General features: G+C 39.3%; 1 protein-coding gene across 1 annotated transcript in view; it reads right to left on the reverse strand.

Annotated features, from left to right (window-relative positions):
- The window catches only part of LOC308095176 (fibrocystin-L-like), a 50052-nt gene extending 39272 nt beyond the window's left edge, over positions 1–10780 (reverse strand). Inside the window, exons 1-17 of the mRNA XM_080442134.1 lie at positions 10676–10780; positions 10449–10526; positions 9824–9968; positions 8869–8980; positions 8460–8517; positions 8046–8139; positions 7880–7933; positions 7466–7539; positions 7316–7358; positions 6938–7008; positions 6710–6820; positions 4702–4791; positions 3252–3517; positions 2798–2889; positions 2407–2566; positions 1650–1785; positions 709–852 (exon numbers count right to left, since the gene is read on the reverse strand). Coding sequence (XP_080298260.1) covers positions 709–852; positions 1650–1785; positions 2407–2566; positions 2798–2889; positions 3252–3517; positions 4702–4791; positions 6710–6820; positions 6938–7008; positions 7316–7358; positions 7466–7539; positions 7880–7933; positions 8046–8139; positions 8460–8517; positions 8869–8980; positions 9824–9968; positions 10449–10526; positions 10676–10745 — 1798 coding nt within the window. The 5' untranslated portion in view covers positions 10746–10780. The remainder of the gene's footprint in view (positions 1–708; positions 853–1649; positions 1786–2406; positions 2567–2797; positions 2890–3251; positions 3518–4701; positions 4792–6709; positions 6821–6937; positions 7009–7315; positions 7359–7465; positions 7540–7879; positions 7934–8045; positions 8140–8459; positions 8518–8868; positions 8981–9823; positions 9969–10448; positions 10527–10675) is intronic.
- Between the last annotated feature and the right edge of the window lie 1011 nt (positions 10781–11791).

The following is an 11791-nucleotide window of genomic DNA, read 5'->3' on the forward strand; positions in this document are numbered from 1 at the left end:
CAAAGATGTCTATCTCGCCAAGTAAGCCCTCCAACTCTTTCAAGGGAAACCCAAAGCTTTCAGTCACTTCAAGGCAGGATATCCACTCAAACTATATGGATGTAAATCTCCATAGCTCGCACAAGTAGTAGTATGCCTTGCCAAGCCATGTGGCCCATAGGGCAGTAGTGTGAGTTGGCTTGATGTACAAGTACATCTCCCAGCCATGATGTACAAGTACACTTCCTGGACATGACGCTAAGATAAGTGACAATTATGGCCACCACCATTTGATGGATAGTTCCTATTGGTCAATTGTAATTCTTTAATTGGTTTGCCCAGGCCCTCCGGGTACCCCAACTTTGATTGGCTCCCACAAAGTTTCTCATGGGAGTTGGGTTGGAACAAATTGAGAGTAGACGCCTTTATGAACACATTTGTGAATAAAGCTATTGGTAAGCATTTATTTAGCAAATTGGTAAAAATTTGGAAAGCAATATTAACCACTATCCCTATTTTGGGAATGTTATAGGTGAAAATGTCCAATCTACACGCTCACAATGCAGTGAGCTTGTAGATTGTCTACAAATAAATAATATCAATAACAATAACAATAACAATAACAGCAACAATAACAATAACAATAACAATAATAATAACATTATTTTAGAAAATAGGCCTTTAAGTGTTTAAATTGGAGAACTTGAAGAATAGAGAAGTGTCACCTACCCCTCTGAGAGTTGAACATCACAATGAAGTGAGTGCCATTGCTGGTGATGTCTTTAGTGACCTCTACTGTGTCTGGCTTAATGGACCAGAGGTCATTCAAAGCTGCAGCCACCACGTCTGCTGTGGCTGTGACGGGGATGGGTCCTGTATAAGACAAACCAGGCTTCTAGTTATGTATTACGTGGGAGCCAGTGGGTCTCCCATAAGAAGGGGTCTCAAAGCACACATCTGTAGCTAATACATAACCATTATTTAATGGTTCATAATCATTCAATGGTTCAATAATCATAAATAATGCATGATGAGTAATACTTAGAGTATATCAATAATGAGATAAATAGGCAAAAGACACATGTTTTCCAAAAGAACTAAATGCACCATAGTGCTGTTTGTTGGTGTCATTCACCTAATCCAGGCTGTGGGCTGGCATATATTTCAACATAATGAAACTTTGTTGTCTGAAGGTGTTGGACCAGAGTCTCTCTCTCTCTCTCTCTCTCTCTCTCTCTCTCTCTCACACACTCTCTCTCTCTCTCTCACACATGAACGAGCACGCACACACACACACACACACACACACACACACACACACACACACACACACACACACACACACACACACACACACACACACACACACACACACACACACACACACACACACACACACACACACACACACACACACAAACAAACAAACAAACAAACACACATACTGTATATACACACAGAAACCCCGAACTTATCTCTGCCCCTAACATTAGTTATTCTAAAGACCCCCTCTAGGAGTAGGCTCAGATTATGACTTGAACCCAGAGACAAACACAAGACTGTTGAAGAGACATCCTTATGGACTTGTGTAGCTCAGGTTATCATTGATCATTATTTATGAGGTATTCATGAGGTTTCCCCACCCCACAGAGTATGACATAAGGCTTTACCAGTCTTTGTGCCCCCGTAGCCCAGGCTGAAGTATGTGAAGTCACAGAGATGGCTGGCACAGTTGCTGTTCACGGTGACCTCCTGGACCTCACTGACTGGAGCAGCAGAGGCAGGCCAGGACTCGAAGCTGACCACCTGGACAACGGTGGAAGAACAGACGAAAAGGTTAGGGGGCAATGAAGAAGAGTATTGCCTGATTGATTGCTTTCCCGCTTTGTTGCGCATCGACAATATCTGATCTACAAGCTCACAATGCTTCACAATGCAACGCCTTGTGAGTTTTTTTCTATATGCGACACTGGCATGCAACTAAGTATAAATAAGGCTTATGTTGTTGAATAATGGGCAGGAAAGAGACAGATTCTAATATAATGTATGCTGGTTTCACTAAGGTAGTGCTGCTGAATGGGAATATTTTTATACTCTCGCATGGCGGTGTTGCACAAAATTAGCGAAAACACCTGATCTTCATGCACACAATGCACCATATCGTGCCGCTTTTTGCCTTTTGAAAAAAAGAAATTACTTTTGAGAAAGTTCGCCTGTGGTTGAAAGTGGTAATACAATAGGAATGGGTGAACAGACAGATAAAAGATAAATCAGTTTTATTCACTTGCTGGCTATCTTTGATAATTGTGCATGGGATTCAGGAAGTGGTACTTGATGAGAAACACTGGGACTTCTACAGTGAAAATCATTGTTTAGCCCTGAATACTGACTACGCTAATAGGACACATACAATATAGGATTACATACCTGTTTCTCGTTGTAGACGTCATAATCTGCCACAATGTACTGCTGTTCATTGACAGCATCGTTTGTCTGATCCTCTGTGAAGGTGCTTGTTCCTCGGAAGAAAGCCATGTCAACCTTGGCACCTCCACCATACTGTTGCTGTAGGATTTCCATGAAGTAGCTACGGAAAAAGGGGTTTTACTTAATACACACAGTAATAGTTTGCAAGTATTTTATAGAAATCTTAATATTCTCATCAAGCTCTAATACAGTCTTACTACTTTTTCAAGTTTTTCATAATGTTTCAAGTGTTTAAAAATACTGTAGGCTAACTCTGAAATAAGGCCCTTGTCAAGTATTGGCCATATACCGTTTTGTGAGGTTACAAGTGGAGTAAACGTCCTCTACTCACGCTTTTCCTTTCTCCAGAAACATGGTTTTAGTCCTCTGTGATGACTGGGATGTCACATATGACACATATCGAGTCTGGGAAGCAACCTTGACCTGAAATAGATTTTGTGAAATATTGTGTATTGAAACTACTGTGGCACCAAAATCATCCCAAAATAAGAAAGTGCATGCGATCACTACTGTATGTAAAACGTTTGTTGAAAACGTTTTACATCTATTAAAAAAACCTAAAGCCCCAAAAAAAATTATTTCAGTCAATATCTATGAAATATAAAAAAGCTATTTTAGTAGTGTATGATACAGGTTAACCACCACTTTTGAAAGAAAGAAAGAAAGAAAACAGCAATGGTTTTAATTTCTTGGCTATTGATAATTTAGTAAGAATACATGACTTTTTGACATGGCTAATATCCAATAACAAAGATTTGATTCCAGTCGTGACAATGCCTAATTACCTTGAACTCTGGCTGGCTGGTGTTGCTGAAGTAGAGGTCACAGCGGTCATCGCAGTGTAGATACAGGGTGTAGTTGTCAGTTGTTGGAGGCACAAAGAAGCCTGACACGCGTGTGGTAAACCAATTGAATGGTGTGGGGAAGATGTGAGGCATCGAGTCAATCCATTCCATGTGATATCCAGTTGTGTTCTCGTTGTAGGCCTGTATGTCATCCAGTGACCCTGGTCTTGTTTCATTAAAGACCTCCATCTTCAACCCCCTGCCACCTGTATGCATGTTTAGATAAGTTGTATGGTAAGTAATGTAAAAGGTACATGATTGGTATAGAGGGATGGGAGAAGGCATGATGTGACCAAATGACTGCGACATTGCTATGGTTCTAACAAAAGTCATTTTCACCGTAGATGGATTGTCTTGTTTTAATGTAACCACTTAATATACATTGTTGCATATCAAATAGCAAACATAGCCAATCTACAAGCTAACAATGCATCGTGTTGAAACTCTTTTTGCGCTTTAGGATCTGCTATTTTTGCTGAATGTTCACCTTTTTTGCAGAATGTTCACCTGTTTATGACAAATGTTCGTCTATTATGACATGCCCAGAATAAGGGGCTAGGGTTCATGTGGTTAATATTACATACAGTACATTTCTACATGTAAACAACAGCAGATCGATAGTTCATTGACACTGTTTGGTTGTAAAATAAAGAATAAATAGAACTTGCACATCAAAACTAGTATATTTATTTATTGATTTTCCTATTTCTCTCATCTGTTTAAGAAAGTAGGTAGCTGATATATTGCACTTTAACGTTAGCGCTAGGTATACTCTTAGTTGCTTGTTTTAGAAGAGCATGCACTTAAGACTTTAATAGTTTTCTAGCCTACCTATGTTGAATGCACTTATTGTAAGTCGCTTTGGATAAAAGCGTCTGCTAAATTACTGTAATGTAATGTAATGTAATGTAATTTATGATCTAATACTCAGTAGAATAATGTTATTGTTAACCACACCACTCTGCTGAATAATCTTGATCATGATGACGGACACTTTGATGCAGTAGGACCTAGACTGTGCTGTTGTCCACAGAGCTTTGTGACGCAGTATTTTGCATGATGCTATACTTTAAAATACTAAGTACTCTTATCACAAAGACATGGTACATTATCTCATCCTGATAGTAATGACATCAAAGTCACCTACTCTTTATGAACTGTGATAACAAGCGATGGGTATGTGTGTTTGCACAACCTGTTGAGAGACACTTTACAATGGCAAACACCTGAAATTCTTCTGCCCTTGAAGTCATGGTTGTGACATTTGTTTGTTGTGACCAATCTTTAGATGAACAAGATAACATTGAACAAAGCATGGAGACAGATCATATGGAATGTATCGCATCAAAAGACAACAGCAGAGAAAGAAAGAGACGGGGAGTGTTCTCACCGGGATAGGCTGTTGTCATGCTCTTTGGTTGTCTCGGAGTCATGCATGTAATTTTCTCATCAGACACACTCTGGATTTTGCAAGGCCTGCCTGTAGACAATCAGAGAAAAGCCACTGTAAGCATCTCGTGACATTTCAACAACACAAATAAAGGTTACACAATAATGGAGGAATTATTGCTCATTAACTCCTTTAAAAGGTGTAGGCCTACCAAGCTGGATAAATGTGTCAAAAATTGCCACAAAATCTAATTCATGTAAGGAATTCTGATCCCTAAATGACCCGATATTCTGACAAAATGATTGCTGACATGAAATGAAAAGTCATTATAATGTTAATGCAGATTGATTGATTACTTTATGATTGATACTTTATTATTAAGAAATGTAGACAGCTAAAAGGCTAAAAGGATAACATAAAAAAAAGGCCTGGGGACTCGTTTCCATTGTGGTCCTATGTATTCAACTCATCAACATAGCATAGAATATTCATGACACATGTGACTGATGTGTCTATTCATGATAAACACCTGTGTCATTTGTCAAACATATCACTGGAACAATGACAGCCAGTATAGGAATACAAAACAGAAGTATTCATGTCATCTCATGCGGTGAAAAAGGCACAGCAAAGCCTCTTTCACCTCAGGGATGGGGACTATAGCCTTCTAGAGAGCCACCACTGAGAGCATCCTTGACTGGATGCATCACTGCCAGACATTGGGAACGGCACTGCCTTGAACAGAAAGCAGTACAGAGGGTTGTGTGTGGACAGCCCAGAGCATCAGTGGATGTGAGCTTCCCTCCATCCAGGATCCAGGATATATACAATGGATTAGGTGTCAGTAAAGCCCACAGGATTATTAAAGACCCCCCAGTCACTCCAACCATGGACTGTTTCAGTTTCTACCTTTTCGCAAGCAATACATCAGCCTCAAGGCCTGGACCAGCAGGTTCCAGGACAGTTTTTCTCACCAGTCAACCATGCAGGCTTATAAACAATGGACAATAATGGGCTGTTGTCTGTCTGCCTTTTACACACGCACATGTACACGCGTGTGCGCACATACATACGTAACGCACACATGCACACACAAACACACAAACACACAAACACACAAACAGATTGAGCTGTGCATATACAAACACATTGCAGCGATCACTCAATCTTCTAAGTTTTCACTGTAGCATCCAGAGGATCAGACTTCTGTCTGATCCTCTGGATCAGACAGAAGTCTCCAGGCTTCTATGGCAACTCCCTCTTTGCTGGTCTGACAAAATGCTCACACAAACACCTTAAACTGACTGGCTCGCATTGTCTTGAAAATCAAGACACCTGTCTCTCCATCCTTTTGCATTCTCTTCACTGGCATCTGGTTGCTGCCCCCACACAAAACACTCAATGGCATAGCACCCCCATACTGTACCTTCAGGACATTGATCCACACCTACACCCCTCCCAGCTCAATTAGATCAGCTAAGACAGGAAGACTGTTCGTCCCTTCCTTAAGACACCCTGGCCAATTATATTCTGGTTTTCCTTGTTGCTGCAATGTCGAGGAGCCAAGAATTTAACTCTCTCATACGCATAATGTGATCTAACAATAAAGAATATTGAATCTTGAATCACTAGTAACAATCCATAGCCTTTTGCATAGTTTTACAACGCAACGTAAATATCACTATTCATGAAGAACAGGAACGGAGGATTAAAAATTCTACAAACTGGTTTCAAGGATTTACCAGTCAGATAAGATACAGATTAGATCAGAATAGAACAAAACAAAACAACACTTGTCAGCCACAGGCATAACCTACAAGTAGCTGGTGGTGGTACTTTCCCTCCCTGGCTGTGTCTGGTAATATGGTAAAACCTTTGCCTCCAGGCCCACATACAGGTATAACCTGAGCTGGACTTACCTACTGCTGGTACTTTCCTTTGCCTTCCTTCCCTACTCTGTCTCCTGCTATGCCTTGCCAATTGTAGGACAATTAACACTGATAATTACCTCCTACGAGGACTTGTGCTGGACGATCTGTTTCATCAAAGAAACGTCCATGGATGGAAAGCAGGGTCCCACCTAGCACACCGCCGTTTGATGGAGAGACTCCTGTCACCTCTGAGAAAATAAACATACACGACAAACGTTAAGCATGAATGATGCAGAATAAGGGTCTAAGTTTGTTTAATACAGTATGATCGAGTTTGACTACTCATCAGTATTTTGCTTTTTTACCTGCATAGGTCTGAAACATGGAGAGCTTGTTTGCAGCTGAGACCCTGTATACGTCCTTGTCTGTTAAGCTCCTGATATATAAAAAATAAATAAAAAAAGATTAAGAAGGATAAACATACTTCTCTTTATAAGAAAGATTAACTAATGTATAGATTGGGAGATGTGCAACAATTAATTTGACTAATCGATTATAAAATAGCTGATCTACAAGTTCACAACGCGTCGCATTGCGAGCTTGTAGATCGGCTATTTTAGCTATTTCTGCACGTAACTTCCGACAGCACTTCCTGATTATTTGATTCATCAAAAAATAATCAATAGAATAATTACTAACAAAATAATCGATAGTTGCAGGCAGCCTTAGTGATTGGTTTTTACCTTCCATAATCAGCATCCAGAATGTAACTCAAGTTATGGTGCCCTATGATGAAAAATATGTGTTTTGATAACAATTTCAAGCATAAATAAATACTGTATTCCATCATTATTAGTTGTATACTGTATAAATCATCAACCAAATTGTCTTACCAACATATGACCCAGTCATTCTGCAGCTCATGTATCCCCATTGAGAACCTTCATGGTCCAAAGTCACACCATAGCTTTGGGAACATTTCAATGTGTATTAATTAATGTAAATAACAATAATTAATAATTAGTAACAAAATACATGTCATGCATCATACTGTATATTACTCAACATACAGTATAACACAATATTACTACACTTAACCAGCCATTATGTAGGTCATTACATATATGTCCCTCTACAGCAGAAAACATGTTTGCCGCACCATTTTAAAGCAGAGAGCTACAGTAAATATAGAATACGTAGTAAGGTATATAAATTGAATCTAACTAGTATATATCATGCAACTCTAAGTTGCCAAAAATCTCTGAACTAAAGTCCAGATTTAATTCACCCAACAAAAACTGACTTACAGTTCATCAGAGTTCGGCTTCAGGAGATCACAAGGCATTCCTCCCATGTATGCTCTGCAATCAACAAGGCAATATGGTACTGAATTGATATAAATATACTTATATGAGAGCAAACAGGATGCCATTGTGTTTATCTATCGCCGTCATCATTTATAATGATTCTTACCTCAGAAATCTGACGTTGAGACCATTTGTGCTCTTGGCAGTATTGCTTCCATACACATCAGTGAATATCCTACCGTTTAATGTTACCACGGTACCTGCATGTGTGTTGGCAATGGGATTCAGAATTAAGTTAGTAGTAAGTACAGTACAGTACAGTACAGTACAGTACAGTACAGTACAGTACAGTACAGTACAGTACAGTACAGTACAGTACAGTACAGTACAGTACAGTAGAACACAGTACAATCCTAAATGTTAATGTATTCATTTGTAAAAAGTGTACAAATGGACATTTAAAGGTCCATTTGGTTACATGTGTACACTCTCTGAGTTAAATTAACACTCAGGATTTTTACTGTGTAGAATGTGGTCAGAGACATGTATGTGTATTACAACATGAAGAACTATACTGTACCTGGGGGCCCAGAGACTGGACTTAGACTGTCGATAGTGGGAGTGCGCCACCAGCGGGTCTATATTAACATCAAGTAGTAGCACCATTAGGAATGGTAAAAACACACCATCAAACAAACCACATCCTAAAACACTCTACATAGAACACACCATTGTTCTCATCTTACTAAATAAAGTACATCAATCAATCAATCAAAACCACAGTATGATTAACCTAACAAATGTAACAAATATAAATACCATAAGAAAATATGTGAAAGTATTGGATGTCAAAAGATGACAGCCCTTGTCCTAAACTGTGATTTCTGTTTCTGCACACTGTCACTTGATTGCACTTAAAACATTTTGTATAGGACATAATGTATAGGCCTAATGTTTCACATTTATTTGATGTAAAAAATAAGTCTTACAAAGAAAGTGCACCAGCCGTATGGGTTGGGTGAGCCCCCGCATATCTGGCTGTCAGGAATGGGAACACCATCCACACTAACATGGGCCCAATATGTATCGATTGGCATGGATCTGTCACAGGAAAAAAGAGTAAACATTTTTATGTGCATTTAGTTGCTCATAGAGTTAAGCCTAATTTATACTTTTCCGGCCGTACCATGAAGTACATTCGTTTTTATCCATCATTATAAGTTTTCTCTTCTATTATGTTATTATTGTGATTATTACTATTATGTGAGTATAGGAGGCCTGTTTTAGCTTGTAGCTAAACATCACTCAGCTGGAGTCACACATTGAACTTTTGTGCTACTGATGTGCAATGACAAAGTGTTCTTCTTCACATTTGAACAATACTTAAAGGTAGGGTAAGTGATATTTTTTGGTTAAAACAAAACGTTTTTTGTTAAAAGGTTAAAGCACTATTTTCTGATAGTATTAATTGCCATAGAGTGTTTGTTCAGAAAATACATTTTCAGGTGGGTTGCCAATCATCAACCAATCAGGAAAGAGTACCCATTTATCAGCTCCAATTTTAGTGTTCCAGACTTCCATTGTAAAAAAATCTGCACATTTATATGTGTCATCACTTCCAATGTAATTGTTTAATCTGTATCCTGTGCAAGTTCTCGCTCCTGATTGGATAAAATAGGTATCCTGATCTGAAAATGCATTTTTTTTCCTTACTAAAGAGCTGGAGAGACTGTTACTGAACAAACATTCTATACCTACTATATCAGAATATGGAGCTATTTAACAATTATTTTAAGGGAAAAAAATCACTTACCCTACCTTTAAAATATATTATAATTTGTTTTGCAGCCAGGTTGGCTCTAATAGCCTACTCCACTCTTCACAGATAGGCTAATGAACAGGCTACATCAGCTTTAGTATACAGGTGTAAGTAGGCTACTGTACCTGGTATAACACATGATTTGACTGCCATGTGTTGAGTCTCTCTCCACATCACAGGGGACTGAGAGGGTGGTTGACACCAGAGTCACACGGTTGCCGAAATTGTCATCTTTAGGACTCAACTGGAACTGGTTTTCTTGAGCAAAGCCTGCAGAGAGGAGAGGACGCACGCGTACAAGCTACTTTAATGCATTGTAGATAGTTTATGAAACTCATGTGAAGGTATCGCTTGCAAAAATACACAACGGATCTACCATGAAGACCAATAGCTTTCAGCTGTAGATCAGTAAAAAAAAATTGCAAACGTCATCCTCACGCGATGAATTAAGCTTTAGAATTTTAAGATCCTTGAAAATGACAAAATAGCCTTTCACAGCGTCCTGGACTGAAATTGCATCCTGACAGACAGGCAGTGTTGGAAAGTAACTAAGTAGCCTACATAAATGTAGGCTACTCAAGTACTGTAGCCCACTTAAGTACAATTTTGAGGATTTTTTACGGTCGGAGCATTTCCAATTTTCAATACTTTACTTTACAATACTTTACATAATGCGTCACGATGCAACTAGCCTGATTCTTCTTCAGTGGATCTGTGCACAGTTGGCAAACATGTTGGTTTGTTTCTTACCTTCTCCTGTGATTGTAAGTCGTGTCGCTCCGTTTGAGCTCCCATGCCTTGGCGACACTCTGATGAGTTTTTGAGCATCTGAAAGAGTAGTTTTTTTTTCTTTAAACGGCTAACACTGGTCTAGACTCAGAGCCTAGGCTAAAAATAGAATACTGTAAAAGAGCTTTAATAGGTATATGCACAGTTTGAATTGCTTTGTTGTTGTTTAGATGTAGCCTACTTACTACAACAGCAGCACCAAAGTACGAAGAAGACAGCGACTGGCAAGTGCAGATGCCACCGCGCGGCGCGCTCCATCCTCGGAGATAGATGTCCCTGGATGTCCCCTGGATGTCCCCTGGATGTCCTCTGGATGTCCCCTGGATGTCCCCGGCTGAACGTCAACTCACTTCTGACACTAAAACAAAGTGAGCTTGTGACAGGTGGTGCAGCTGGAGGTTCGCTCTTTCTCTGTTGATAGTCTCTTCAAAGTTAAGAAAAAAAGAAAATATATATTTTTAGCCTATATTAAACACATTGACATTTTAAGGAATAACGCAAAATGGTTCCGTGCACAATAGAACATTTTATAAATGTCTAAAGGAATAACACTAACACACAATCCGTGCACAGCAATTGAAGTAAAAAGTTAAGTAGACCTAACAAAGTATCATTTTAGCCATTTCATTGAGTGTATCACTATATCTACCTGTAAACCAGAGAGCAACCACTCAAAGAATAGGCTACACTGGCATTTATAACTGTGAGCCTGTGGCCGTGTGTGACGTCTGTCACCTGGAACTGGGAGGAGAAATGATCAGCTCATGTCTTTTCTTTTCATGGATTTATTTGTTGTTGCTTTATTGGACAGTGCAGAAAGGTGGAGGAGGGTCTAAGAGAGGTCAAACAGTAAACACTGTATCTAGCCTACCTCAGTTTTTGTTCAGCTGTTTATTACGGGGCCAGAGCTCAGCTCTGGACCTGTTTTAATGTTCCCCTCTTTTTTATTCTGCCACTTTTGGCAGTTCTGGCTGAACCGTGCATACGCTTTTTACGAAACTTGGCCATATGGTAGATGGTCATGAAAAACTATCAAGAAATAATTCTCACAATCTTTCGTCAAAAGGTGGCGCTATAGCAAAATGCCAACTTTGAACAGGTACAACTCATGCCCTGTTCGACCTACAGCCATGAAACTTCAATATACATATGCGTCTACTCATGATCAACAACTTTCACAATCTGACTTTTGACCTTTGACCTTTAGATCTCCCACCATTTTGATCCTCCTGGGATTTTTGAGTAATCTGCACGAAACGTTTTACACATGAACTTTGGACCTATGCCGACAAACATGTGCAAAA

Source organism: Gymnoscopelus braueri (assembly GCF_963280865.1).
Source record: "Gymnoscopelus braueri genome assembly, chromosome: 11".
NCBI classification, from domain to species: domain Eukaryota; kingdom Metazoa; phylum Chordata; class Actinopteri; order Myctophiformes; family Myctophidae; genus Gymnoscopelus; species Gymnoscopelus braueri.